This window comes from Anopheles gambiae, chromosome X (genome assembly GCF_943734735.2).
Source record: "Anopheles gambiae chromosome X, idAnoGambNW_F1_1, whole genome shotgun sequence".
NCBI classification, from domain to species: Eukaryota; Metazoa; Arthropoda; class Insecta; order Diptera; family Culicidae; genus Anopheles; species Anopheles gambiae.
The window spans coordinates 1189964-1204374 of record NC_064600.1 but is presented as its reverse complement, the minus strand read 5'-3'; the positions used below and the strand labels follow the sequence as shown (position 1 = coordinate 1204374).

Sequence of the window (14411 nt, the reverse complement as noted above, 5' to 3'; positions counted from 1 at the left end):
TGCCTGTGCGTGTGTGCCAATTTCTGCTAAAAATACTTTTCATCGGCTTCCGCGTTGCGATGGGCCTCAGGTCCAATTGGAATGTGCATGAAGGGGCGAACTGGCCGCGAACGGCGCGACTGGTGTCCTGTTTCGGTGTGTTCAATAATTGCTCCCCATACGCTCGAGTTGATTTGTGAAGTGCTAACAACTGTTGAGGCTGCTCCGTTAAGTGCGTTTGAAGATTGCTTTGAATCCATTTGGTCAGAAGACATTAAGCCTTGGGGGGGGGCATGAAGCAGAATTGGAGCATGATCTTTCAAATCACGTTTAGCTCACGACGCTTGCTAGATGAAACAAGATAGAAGCGGATCTTGACATATCTCTCATCTGTATAGTCGCAACACTTCTTCCCAGTGGAACAGAAGTAAGGTTTTCAAATTGGTTGTAGTGGTGGGCGCTCCCAAAACGGAACTACATGGTTCCGACTTCGTGTTCAGCATCGATTTTGAAACCTAATCCGGAATCAATACTGGAACCGATTTATCTATTTAGTAATTTATGTTAGCAAACTTCAAAATGTGCACCTGTGGCTCAACAATTTTTTAAGTTATGACTAAGCCGAGGAATGTATGTGCCGGAATTAACGCATCGGATAGGACAAAAAGGAGTTACAAAGCGTAAAAGAGAAAGGGAAGAGCTGGAGCATTGAATGCGAAAATGCGAAAAAGTAGTAATGGTAGGTCGCTACCGGGTCGCTTGGGTGGAATTCAATATTCTCTTGGGGCGTAAGGGACAAGACAGAACATAACAGGGAACAGGCGATAACAAAGAAGGCGCAATCCAAATTAGAGCAGAGAAAAAAAGTGACGAAATGGGACAAACAGGATCATGAAGCGCCTAATTTGGAGAGTTCTAAGCTAAGTAGTCGACAACGGATAGGGTATGGTGGAGACCAACAGAGCAGATCTTTAACTCGACGACTAACCGAAGCATTAGTCCGTCATTGACGTATGTTGACGTAAAGCACCAATTTGTCGTTTAACCACACATCGAGGTCTTTGATAGATGCAATGCTAACTAGTTGAGAACCACATATAGACTAGTTCTAGAGAGCTTTGTACGATGTACGACCAAACAAATCAATTGTGAGGACATAAACAGAGACCATCGCAACAAAACTAAGCAGAAAATATGTCCACCATATTCAGGAGGAAACCTACAAATGCAAGCTGAGGTAAAAAAATGCCATCAACGTATAGGGTAAACGTACCTATAGTGGTGCTAGTACCAATAGTGGTGGTATTGCACTAAAATGCGTCTCATACGATAAATTAACAGTAGTTAAGTTTTTTTATGATAGTGTGAAATGTTCTCTAGCCTTTTACAAAGGATTTAAAAATGAAATGGGGCCATTCCGTTTCTTATTGACCGAAAAATCCATTATTTTGTGAAAGGTATCAACATTTTTCCAAAATCCTTTGGATTTCATAACGATACTCATATTCTTGTTAACGTTCTAAATGACCACATAACAAGGCAATTATTAGTTTTTTAACATAATTGTTATCAAATTATATTGTTTTATTCAAATTCATTGGCTTTTGACCATATTTACGTATTTTTAAGTGTTGTTTACGATAGTGTCATTATAGGTACACCAAACAGGCATGTTCCTATAGTGGTCCTAGTTCTAAAATCAATAAAAACAGCTAATTTTAGATTTTTTTCGACGACATTTTTGACATGTCGTACTGTTTTCATTAAAATAAGCAACAAAAATTAGTTTGCTGTAAGTAATTTATGAAACAAAGGCCAAAATTCGCTTATCTGGCTGAGTGAAAAATCGACTGCAAATCAAGCAAACTCTTCTGAGTATGGATTGACGACAGGTGTTATTCAGTACTTCAGTCAATATTTTCATCAACCAAATTCACACATTTTTTACGATCAAATTACGAAAGATATCATTATTATGGCAATAATCCATGCTATTCATACGAAAACAGCTTCGAAACTAAGTTTTATTGATATTATACACCGTTTTTGATGCATCTTTGTTTACCACCACTATAGGAACACAATACGACGACTATAGGAACCATACCACCATTATAGGTACAAGGAAGCAATCACAAAAATATGTATTTTTTCGTAAATTCGATGTGTTTTATAGTAAAAATGGTTGTGATTGCGAAGATAAAACATATTCCAACTGTTATGTGTTGACATATTCAGAAATTGTCGTTTCTGACACTTTAAATCCATTCAAATACATCTGTACCACCACAAATTGCACCACTATTGGTACATTTACCCTATAACACAACCATTTGGAGAGAGTACGCTTCCTTTAGTTCCGCCAGAGAAACATTACTGCAGCCGATTCTGGAAACATTACTGGAACTGGATTTCTATATCACTGGACGCTCTAACCGATTGCGGAGCTGATTCGGGAAATGATACTGGATATGATGGACTTATTGATGGATTTATTTTTCCTTCCGACTATCATTCCAAAACTTCGACTACCTTTTCAGATTCAAAAAAGTTTGTAATTTAACTTGATTTAACCTATGTTCTGAATTCCATTCAGATTGAAATTTCGTAAACTTATCCCGGATCTACTCTTCGCAATTCTTGAAAATAAAAAGTCGAGCCGGAATCGATTCCGACCAAACCTTCAGTTTTCCCATCACCAGCGTGTTGTGGATGCCCAGTCAGCGTCGACTTCCCCAAGCGTTTCGAGTAGAAGTTAGTCCGAGTATGCTTCATCTCGCAACGAGCGTCAGCAGGTGTGAACACACGTCGGGAAACACGTCTCGTAAAGAGTGCTTGCGACGTTCGCCGAGATTAAAAGAGAGAGAGAAATAGAGAGCGAGAGAGGGACAGAGAGAGCGAGAGAGAAAGAGAGTAGGAATGGGCGAGAGCGCTCGACAAAGAAAGGTGAAACAGTCTCACCGTTACCCTCCTATTGTCGTTCATCTGCTTCATATTCCACGGCCCAGCTGCTCGTGCGCAGAGGACTCATCGGTCAGACAAGCTTGGGTGGTGTTTTTTAAGCCTAGAGCTTCACTTCACTACGTCCTCCGCTCTGTCATCGGGATCGGCGCGTGTGCGTTTTTTTTTTTTTTTTTTTTTGGTGTGTGTATTCGCTCTAGAGTAGCCGCACGCGGACGTACTCTACGCCAGAGGTTTCGCACGCGCGCACAAACACACACGGTGACACGGGCTCAGTTCGGTTCGGTGCGTTTTGCTGCTTCGAGACCAAATCGCGTGACGGCATGTCGGTGTACGCCAACGTGTCACTGCTAGGTCCCGCTGGATGCTAGCGCGTTTCGTGCCAGTACGCTCCAGCGGCTGTCGGTTTGTGCAAGTGCGTAAAGCGGGCGTAAAGCGGTTCGCAGATCGTGCGTTTCGTTGAGCGTTAAATCAATCGCTACAATCAATAGTTTCCACTGGCAAGCAAAAAAAAAAAAAAAAGAAGGGTCCAAGGACCGACGACAGCAGGAAAGACGCGTCAAACCGAGCAACAGCATCAGCGAGGGCGTTGTCATTTCGGCATTCGCGTCACACGTGTAAAGCTACACACTCTACGCCATGTCGCGTTACTCAAGGTGAGTTGTGCGACGGTTCTGCCACGCACCGAACACAACACGGACCTGTGCCCGACACTATAAATAGTATTCTTCGTGTGCATCCGCGGCTTTTGCTTGCGTTCTTCCAACCCGGGGCTGACCACCTTTGCGTGCCGATTGATGTTTGATTGTTTGTTAAACACTCGGCTGGTGCAGAGGAGCCTGGGAGGAGGCAGCACAAGGTCTTGTGCGGGAATGCATCCTCCGGCATTCATAATACTATTGGAATGATTCGGTAAATTTGCTTCCTCCATACTATTCCTCAAAGATCTTACTGAAATCACTACGTCTGAAGTGAACGTTCGCTTTATTTCATTGGTTCTTTCAATTTGCATTCAAACAAACAAGAGCAAAGCGCTTTTAAGCGTTCCCATAATGCCAACGAAACCACACGCATTTACAGCAGTTCGGTGCATCGGAATGACAGCGGACATAACATTACCTCGTAGCACTCGTACTCCACCCAGCCACACGTGTGAAGGCCAACGTGTTCCACAAAAGCGCACACAGGACGGGCATGGTCCATTGGTGGTCGGTTTTACAAATTTCCAAAGCTAATGCCCACCTAATCCGCTCCAAATAAACTCCAAATCAGACTTGGCAGCACACCAATCAACGCCAATTTTTGGTGAGAAGAACCCGGCTTGGATCTGAATGTTCCGTGGATGCAGTGCCCTACCAGTTGGACGAATGTGTTGGAGGCGTCGGCATTAAAGGATTGTGAGTCCGAACCCATTATCACCTGCGGAGTGCCTTTCGGCGCCGTTCGTTCGACTACCCTTACTAATCGAACGTCAGTTGTCAGAATGTATATATCGGCCCATGTTTTAAATCCGTGGGCGGGTCGGTACCTCACCCCCTGCGCGACAGTGTTCACCCGTGATCGGTCGTGAAGCTGTGCGCCAGCACATAATTATGGACAATTTCTATAAGGGCGTTCCACCCACCCTTCGCCAGGCATGCCGATGTAATCCTATCCTGGACACGTGTCGAGCGCGATTTGGTGTGTTTCTTTCAATGTGTGTGTCCGAGTGTGAATGTTTCTTATCGCTGTGTTGGGCAAGTGTCAAACTAGATGTGCTGGGGTTTTCCCCCTGCATCTAGTCTCTCGCAAGAACGCGGGCAGAATCAAGAGTGTAATTATCAAAGTGTTCTGGCTGCTTGGGAGCATCGTAAAAAGTGAGTGGCGAAGAGCCGGTCAACGGAAGTGGAATTACCATTAAAAAAAAAACCTCCACGCCAACTCCAACCTCCCACCCGATTATGACCCACTTTGCGACGCCCTGCAGCAACGAGAAAATCTCGCTCGGCGTAGCCCCGACTTTTCGCACCCCGCGCAACCACGGTGGCGGGCCGTTGTGTTTATTTATAACCACTAAGTATCCCCATCCGCACACATGCAGGCCGGCCGACACATATACACAGCGCGATGTCTAGATAAACATATTCATAAACACCCGTCTCTCGGGGGGGCAAGTGTTCGGTTTCTGCCGAGAGCAAGGGGCAGCGTTGGCTCTTAGTTTCGGAATGTTTGCGGACGGGCCCAGGCGAGGAGTTTTGCCTGTTCGAATTTTATTGCCCGGCTGAGGGATGTTGTTTTGTTTGTTGTTATTGTTATTGCTCGCTTATACTCTGCGTGTTATGGGTGTGCGCGGTACGCACATATAAACGTCATCGTGTCGAGGCGTCTTAATAGGCTGTTTGATGTTTTGCAAGGTTTTTAATTTGGGAAATCGATCAGCTTGTAGCGTATTGGACAGAGGCCGCCGTAGCACAAAACCACATTCCATTCTTAAATGTGTCTAAATTATCTTCTACTTCCGTATCCAACCACGGCAAGCATTGTTTACGCACCGCAAACCACGTTGTTTCGTGCCTCGCCATTTCACTCACCTGTCAAACCTGTTAGTGCGCCCGTGCCAGACCAAGCACAAAGCGTCAGCACAGGTGGACAGACTCTGTCAGACACTTACCTTTTAGCAACTGCTGCAAACCCGAAGCCAACCGAGCTTCTACTAACTGGGATCTAACTTTGTTTGTGTTCGGGGTTTTTTTTATTATTATTATTAAAAAAAAAAACACACACACACACACACACACCATTTTAAATACATCAACGAGTGAGGAGGTCGGTGGAAATCGGAGCTAACGACGACCTTTGACAGCTTCGTCCGTGAGCGGGAAGAAAGCAATGGAACCAAGCCATTAATATGGAAAACGTGCCCGTAGCGATGGCCGTTAGATTTTGATTTGCACTGTGTATGCGTGACAAAGCGCTGTGTGTGCTGGGTGGGTGTTTGGGTGGGCACGTGTGCAAATTCCCGAGCTAGAATCGATAATGCACTTATTTCCATCATCATCATCATGGGAGCGGAGCCGCCGGAGGTGTAGAATAAATTGAAAAGAAAATTCCGAAAGCCTGCCAAAGACGACGGCGGGTCGTGCTGCCCAAGCCGAAGTAACGCAGTGATGACAGACGGACAGTTTCTTGTGCCTTCCACAGCTGTAGCTCTGTGTGACCGGATCGTGTTTGTGTTGTTTTACTTGTGGGAAAATATCTTGGCAATTATCTGGAGCAATCGCAAGCGACGCTGGCAAACCCCCGCGCACCAAGCACAGCTTGTTCGGCCGATTCATATTGGTTTGTTTACTTGTTTGCTCATAGTTAATCCCTTTTTCTTGCTCCCTTTCCATATCACGTCTTGCGGGCCGTTTCCCTCCAGAGACGATCCGCGGTCAATTTTCTTCAGCGGCAGCAGCTCGACCCCGCTGCGCAGTTACGCCGGCTCGGACCTGCTCAAGCGCACCGCGGCCGGGGCGCCGAGCTCGCCAAACCCATCGACAAGTCCCACGCCATCCACCTCCGCCGCCACACCTCCTGGCGGGGAGCCCAGCGGCAAGCCCGAGCCCGTCGTCCGCATCATCCCGATCCTGTACCCGGCCCAACCGGCACGGCTGATCGGAGGCACCAGCAGCTACGGAAACGCTGCCCGGCCCAGCCCACCGGATGGCCCGGACGGTGAAGCGGACGCACCAGTGAAGGGCAGCGACGCTCCGACACCGTCACAACCACCGGCAGCAGCAGCAGCACCAGCCGGTCCCACCGCCACAACCGGTATACTGAAATCGCCAGCCGCGGGCCAAGCACCGTCCGGCGGCACCGGGACACCGTCGCGTGTCTCCTTTTCTGCTCGACCGACCACCAACAGCAAGCCAACGATGGCCGGTCCGAGCGGCACCGGGAATGGCGTGCACGGCCGAACGCTGCCCCTGGCCAAGACGTCCCGATCGGGCGGGGTGGAGCCGCCGCTTGCCGCGCCACCCGTCGCCGAGTCGACGGCGAGCGGCCCGCTGCACCAGGCGGACCCGACGGCCGGGACAGGCGGGTCTGCCTGTCGCATGCAGCTCGCGCTGTACGGCTGGCGCAAGAAGTGTCTGTACGCGCTCATCTTAGTCCTGATGGTGATGATCATCGTGAACCTGGCGCTGACGCTGTGGATCATGAAGGTGATGGAGTTTTCCTCGGTGAGTGACGTTCCAGAGATAGTTTTTTTTTTCTTCTTCTTGTTAAGAGCAATTCATGGCGCAAGGTTAACTCCAAACTTAAATTAACCCAAAGTTAAGCGCAGCAGCAATGTGATTATTTCAAACATTTCTCCAAAAAAGCACACGGCCGTGTGTTTAATTTCCACTACAAGGCTTGAGCATTCAGTACAAAACGCCTAAAAGTATGTAAAGTAGTAATGTAATCTTTAAACCCCCTTTTCTGCCTTATTGTTGTATGACCAATCATTTTATAGCAATACCACTCGTATACAATAAGACAGAAAAGAGATTTAATGAAGGATTAGGCGTACTAGGTGTACACTTCAATATTGGCCATCTTATTCGCTTAAGCCAGAAAGCTAAATTTCGATAATAGCAAAGAACAACCCTCGCACGACGTCGAAAACGCCAGAAAGTATGCAATATGTTTAATGATTAAAATGTTGTAAAATATAACATCTATACTTGTCATCAATAGATTTTTTTAAATCGTAAATTCTTATAAAATGACTAGATTGTGAACAAGGAGATGAATGTATGAAATATGTTATTACATATGTATAGTAGGTTACGAAACGATCCAACTGAACAAACCCCTTATTTTTCAATGAAAAATGTACTAATGTCTAAAAATTGCATACTTTCTGGCGTCGAGCTAGAATTCCTATTGATGAATCGCAAAAGGATGTGTAAGTTTTAATACATTTAGTGTTCTGTTTTTCATCTATCATTTTTATTATTTTTTATATTACTTTATTATTATTGTTATTATTATTATTATTATTATTATTATTATTATTATTATTATTATTATTATTATTATTATTATTATTATTATTATTATTATTATTATTATTAATATTATTATTATTATTAATATTATTATTATTATTATTATTATTATTATTATTTTATTATTATTATTATTATTATTTTTATATCCATCTTACTATTTTTTATAAGAAGTTTGCATTTAAACGTTGATTGTTTGGATCGCATAAAGAACACATACAACTGTTTGTTTCCAGCCATCTCACTGCCATCCCTCGATACATGTGCCTTTTAGCTAAGCGCCTAAACTTATGCAACTCTCGCAACAAAACGACTGTTGGTAAGCTGTTATCGGCAGCTTGTTGTAAAAATGGATTATTACTAAACCCTGAGTCCAAGAAAACACACCACATTGGAAACAAAAAATACTCAGGAAGACCTAGAAAGATAACAGCGCACACCACCGTTCACTGCCGTCTATCAAACAATCTTTTAAACCTGTACTGCTGCCTCCGCCACTGTCTTGAAATAGTTCCACGGCGCGTTAGAGCACACGCTTGCTGCTAGCTGCTCCAATTCCATCCATCCGTCCAATTTATCTCAATCTCAAAGATTCAACCATTCTGCTGCTGGTGCGTCGCTCCCACTGCCGGCTAGTTTTCCTAACTTCCAATTCTTCATCGGCAAACAATCAACGTTGGACAACCGGCTCAGCCACACAAGAGGGCTTTCTACCTTTTGGCTTCCTCCCGTTGACTGCCGCCGCTTGCTCCCACTCAAATTCGTGTGTCATGGTATGGCACCTTTCCCCCAGTGTTGGGTCGGCAACAAACATAAGAAAGAAAGAGGAAGAAACGCACAACAAACTGCCCACAAAATGATGGGTTAAATTGAAACTTTCACTTCCATTTCGGGTCACTTCAGTTTGCCGATGAAGTGTCCATCAAGCACCGTCGACCTTTTGCGCCTTGCCGCACCGGATCGGGACGGTCTTCGTAAACACACATACACACACACACACATCACATCACATGCTAGAAATGGCAGCAAGTGTAAAGATCATGACACGTGTTTATTTATTTATTTCCCTTCCGACGCCCCGAGCGCCGTTTTTCTCCTGTTGTGGCTAAACGAGTGAGAATTTCGTTCTACTGTTGGTTTTTTTTTTCTTCTATACTTTGTGATTTGTTTTCCCAACTCCTTGCGGGTGTTTTTCGCACTCCGAAAGGCTCGGAATAACTTGCGAAGGGGTGCCTGGGAAGAGGTGGTGTTGCGAGGCCGCCAATTGGGTTGAAAGAAGTTTGATTTCTCACGACCTACAGCAGGCAGCCGGGGCCGTGGCTTGGGCTGATGTTTAACTTCGACCCCTTCCCGCACGTTTGCCCTTGACACGGTGGTTTGGGGCATGGTCTGCCCGCCCGCTTTGGATCTGATGGCAGGTCTGATGGTCTGTTTATTTAGCTGATTAAGTTGTTTTCGGTCGGTTTTTGGGGAGGGGGGGGGGGAGCAATTCTTTCACCCTCCGCCGTGCAGTTCGCAGACGGATAGAAATCAAAAATGTCAGTTAGCCAGTTACGTTTACTTTGGGCTCTCTTTGGGAAAAAGGTGACTTCGGTGCGTGTACTTGGAAGCCCTTTTTTTGCAAAGGGCTTTCGGGGTTTCCTCGGCACGCAACGGTAATCTCTTCTCCCACTCACTTGCGGCTATCTTGTTTTTTCCCTCTCGTTCGGTTCGTCCGCAGAACGGTATGGGCCAGCTGAAGATTGTGCCCGGTGGCATTCAGCTTACAGGACAGGCGCTGGTGCTGAACACGCTGCGGGCATCTTCGATCCGCTCGAAACACGGACAACCCATCTCGGTCGGTAAGTTGCCGCTCGATACCGCTGGCTGAGCGTAATCCTCGATAACAGGCTCTCCGTCTTGGCTTTCCATCCCCCCCCCCCCAGAATCATCGCGCAATCTGAGCATCAACACGCGGAACGCGTACGGTGCGGTCGAGAACCAGCTGTTTCTCGGCCACGACCGGCTCGAGGTGCTGGCGAACCACTTTCGCATCACGGACACGCACGGCACCAACCTGTTTGCGGTCGACCGGGACGAGGTGATCGTGGGGGCCGGCTCGCTGCGGGTCGAGGGTGAAGGTGGCGTCGCGTTTCGGGACTCCATCCAGACGCCGCTGGTCCGTGCGGATGCCGGCAAGGATTTAAAGTGAGTACCCGCGCGTACGTCCCGAGGCTGGTGACATTGAGAAGGGTGGCTACAATGAAACATAAAAACAAATTTTCTTCCCATTTTCCGTGCGCAGGCTAGAGTCACCGACGCGATCGCTGGAAGCGCGGGCCACTCAGGAAATATTCATTCAGTCGCGGGCCGGCGGCATCGAGACGACCTGTCTCAACGATCTGAAGCTTCACTCAGTGGCCGGCAGTGTAAGTATACCTTTTTGGAGGGGGGGGGGGGGGGGCATTTCATTTCGATTTGATAGCACAACAGTGCCCAAATCTACAAAATTTAAGTGTATTACCTACGAACGCCTAATTTTATGCAATTCTAGAACGCCTATTCAACTTACATACCATAACATCATTTACAAAAATTGCGGCGAGTTTATTGACTCATTCAACGAGATGTTTAGTTGAAGGATAAAATGCATTTTTTATTCAATTTGATTAACGCCCCAAATAACCATTTTACTAACATTGGTGTTTATACATTTGTTAAATTCATGTTTTTTTTCAATATTCGTAAAATGACCAAAGGAAAATAATGATTCAAACTAGAATCCAATAAGCATGACGGTGACCGCTATTGCCAAACACCGTCATCTTGCATACAATTCCATTATGTGATCTATTAAATACTTGAGCAAAACAATTACTCATTGATATAATCCAACAACGCCTTGACTTATGCAAAATACATAACATAATATAACAAAACCTTAATCTATGCAATGCACAAAACAAAGATATCAAAACAGCGTCTAAACAATCTTCACAGCGTAAGGTAATAAAGCCTAGATATTTTCTTTTTTTTTTGTAATAAAATGACAATGCCAGAATCAATGCAATCCGTATAAAAATATTGCAAAAGCCTCTACCAATGAAATAATCATATCAAATAAGGTTTGTAGGTGGTATAACTAGTAGCAGATGGACAAATTCCCTTCTTATAAATCTAAAATATTACTTGAAAACACTGAATGATACATTTTAGGCGTCCTTTGTGGATAAACGCCTAAAGGTACCACTAAAAACGAAAAACAGGGCGTTTTTTTTTTTGCTCATAACACGTTGCCATTTAGTTGAGCAATCGTGATTTTCTTAGCATTAACACTCTCACATCGTCTACCACTGTGATTTTATCTTTCCACTCCTTCGTACAGATCCGGCTCGACTCTAGCGCCATCTACATGCCGAACCTGAAGACGGTGCAAACGGTGGTGGGCGGCGGCGGAGGTCTGCTGCCCGCCTCCGCCAGGGGCGACGGCGCGGGCAAGATCTACCAGCTGTGCGCCTGCTCGAGCGGTAAGCTGTTCCTGGCGGCGCCCAACAGCGTCTGCACTGCCGACGATAGCGCCATCTGCAGGTAATACTAGTGTCGGTGCATGTCATAAGCGCCACACGGGGGCGTGTTAGTAGCAGCAGCAGTAGTAATGGCACAAAAGGTGGGGGGTAAAAACAGAGAACACAACACACACACACTAACATACTCAGTTTAGGTTTACTCGAATGCAGAATCACACCGTTTCGCCCCTTCCCGTCCCCGAGTTGCCTTAACAGACACAGTTAAAAAAAAAACCAAATACAATAAGATTGTTAAAGGTTCCCAGCCTGGTAGACACGCATGGGCACCTGGTACATCCTTGCATGAGCTTACACTGGCGCTCGACGGAGAGGGAAGATAGAGAGAAAGAGAGAGCGAGAGAGAGAGAGAGAGAGAGAGAGAGAGAGAGAGAGAAAGAGAGAGAAATAAAGAGAGAGAGAGAGAGTGATCATCTGCAGAAGCTGTTTTTGGTTTGTTTGCCATCGCCAGCTAGAAGAGGTAAAGCTGCTCCGTTCTTCTTACCCACTCTGTCCCATCTTTCCTCCCAGGAGCCTCATCCCTCAAATCCCCTACCCCTCCAACACCCCTTTTGTACCCCCATTCGCTGCTGTACTTAACGGTGCCACAAAGAGGATGGCAGGCGAAAAAGATAAAAATAAACCCCAAAATAAAATAAAAAAAAAGATAAAGTAAAAAAGAAAAATGTTATACTCTAGCAACCAATTATGCGTACACTTAGAGGAACGATTATATATTATATATACATACCTTAGCAATGAAAGATAAGCGTTACATAGAGCTAGGAGCGCCCACGGTGCGGGCCCGACGATATCAATCAATACCGTATTAGAGTGTTTCAAATTGTTCCGGCAACAAAACGAGCAGGCAGCGAGGAGAAGAGGGCGAACAAACAAACAAATTGAAAAAAAAAGAAACAAGGGAAATCAAATCCGCAAGCTAGGGCAGGGTAGAAAGCGAAGGTCAAGGGCGCATAATAGATAAGAGCAAATTTAAATCAATTATCCCCAAGATACAATAATGCCGCGAAGCGAGCCGCGAAGAAGGAGTTGATCGCATCCTTCTACCCCCTCCTCTTCCCGGTGAAAACGCCATTTTCTTTTGCTGCTCGTACAATATAAGATACATATCACTAACTGTAGCGTGTGTGTGTGCGCGCAAAACGAGAGCAACCTAATGACAGAGAGAGAGAGAGAGAGAGAGAGAGAGAGAGAGAGAGAGGAAAAAAACGGCACAAACATTGAAGAACGAAACTGCTCAAACCAAACCGTAAACACACGACACGACAAAATCACCTATACATTCGTACACACACACACACACACACACACACACACACACACACACACACACACATACGAAAATCCACACAGCGTACACGATACAAACAACAAAGATTGAAGAAAGTATAATACGATATTGATTCGACCTGAATACTGACTATGCAGCGAAACAAGGCGCCATGTTTGAGTGTGTTAAAGTTGAACAAAAAAAAACAAACAAACAGGGTTCGAAGGGGTTACACACAACATACCGAAACGAACAGCCGCTGAAGTGGAAAAAAGAAAGAAGAAGAACAACAACAAAAAAAGCTAATAAAAAGGTAAATAACAAATGAACCAAAAAAATCTGACCACCTAAAGAGTAAAAAATCGAGAAACTAAGCCCGAAAGAACCTTTCCACCGGCTCTGCCAATCCGGCTGCGCAGCAAGTGGGCCGAGAAAATGGACGCGAAAATTGTGTGAGTGGTGTGACAGGCTAAACGGCTTTCGGTTTGCCACCGCTGGCAAACCCGAGCAAGCGATCCCGTCCGTCATCTCACTACTAATTTGTGACATTTCATTCACTGTGCGATGCGTTTACAGGCACGTCTCGATTACTCGCTGGCGCGTCCGTTTCCGAGCGCAAGCGAGCTGACATGGTACGGAGAATGGCAGCGACAAAGCAGCGCTGAAACGCTGGCTGACAGCCGGGACATTCGCATTTCGTAAACTCGTTAAGTTAAGCCAGAACTCCACCCTTGCCGTCTTGCTTCCTTGCGCTCATTACGAAATGAAACGAAAGCGGCGGGAAGCGGCGGTTGGGCTTAGAAGCAGCATCAAAAAATATTTCTACCCAATGGCAGCATACCTGCACTATCAGCTCCTCTTCCTCTTCCTTCTCCTTCTGCTCCGTGCAGTTCTTTTCTCTTTGTATGCATTGCCCGCTCGTCCTTGAAGCAGGAAGCAGTGCTCTTACAAATGGTTGCCCACTTCATTCCTGCCTGCTGTGCGCTCTACTTGCCCCGTCTAACCGAGATCTTTGTATCCGATTACACTTGCCCTCTCATCGCACACACACACACACTGTCTTTCGTCTCACCCAATCTTCCTTCGCTGTGGCTCCAAGCGAGGGATAGAAAAGCGGCAAACAAGCTGAATAAAAATCCAACCCCAAGTCCCGAGCACGGAAAATGATGAGCATATCGGAAACCCATCACGATTGTGCTTGTGCAACCCGGATCTTGCCACCCGTGCTCTCTCTCTCTCTCTCTCTCTCTCTCTCTCTCTCTCTCTCTCTCGCCCCGCCACATACACATACGTGCAGAAAACAGCTGACTGGTAGTGGAGAGGCAGAAAGAAACAGAGAGAGAGAGAGAGAGTGCGCGCTGGTAGCCGGGCAAGGAAGCGAATACTGGTAACCGCAAATGACAGCCGGGGTTTTGAGGTTGCCTCAACTCCCTTTCCTCAACACGGCCATTCGAGTGAAAAATAGTACATGTCGCACAAGGGCAATCATTTTCCGTTCGTTTCCGACGGTGGATGGCCGAGAAGGGTGGAGTGGACGCTTGTTTGTCTCGCAAGAACGACAGGTCGAAGGCAACAGTCGAGATGAACCACAGGTAAAGCTATCGTTTCTTAAAAATCCAAAAT

At 46.0% G+C, this 14411-nt stretch overlaps 1 protein-coding gene across 1 annotated transcript; it reads left to right on the top strand.

The window, feature by feature from the left end:
• Positions 1-2729: 2729 nt before the first annotated feature.
• LOC1272201 (delta-sarcoglycan) lies at positions 2730-12710 on the top strand. Its single transcript, XM_061650300.1, has 6 exons — positions 2730-3596; positions 6341-7142; positions 9676-9796; positions 9881-10142; positions 10240-10363; positions 11320-12710. The coding sequence occupies exons 1-6, from the start codon at positions 3580-3582 to the stop codon at positions 11524-11526; spliced, it is 1533 nt and encodes a 510-aa protein (XP_061506284.1). The 5' UTR covers positions 2730-3579; the 3' UTR covers positions 11527-12710.
• The last annotated feature ends 1701 nt before the right edge of the window (positions 12711-14411 follow it).

Bases quoted from the DNA above. Each gene is read 5' to 3' on its own strand.
- LOC1272201 (XM_061650300.1), top strand. The intron at 9,797-9,880 runs GTAAGTTGCCGC...CCCCCCCCCCAG, and splicing joins CGGACAACCCATCTCGGTCG to AATCATCGCGCAATCTGAGC. The intron at 10,364-11,319 runs GTAAGTATACCT...TCCTTCGTACAG, and splicing joins TTCACTCAGTGGCCGGCAGT to ATCCGGCTCGACTCTAGCGC.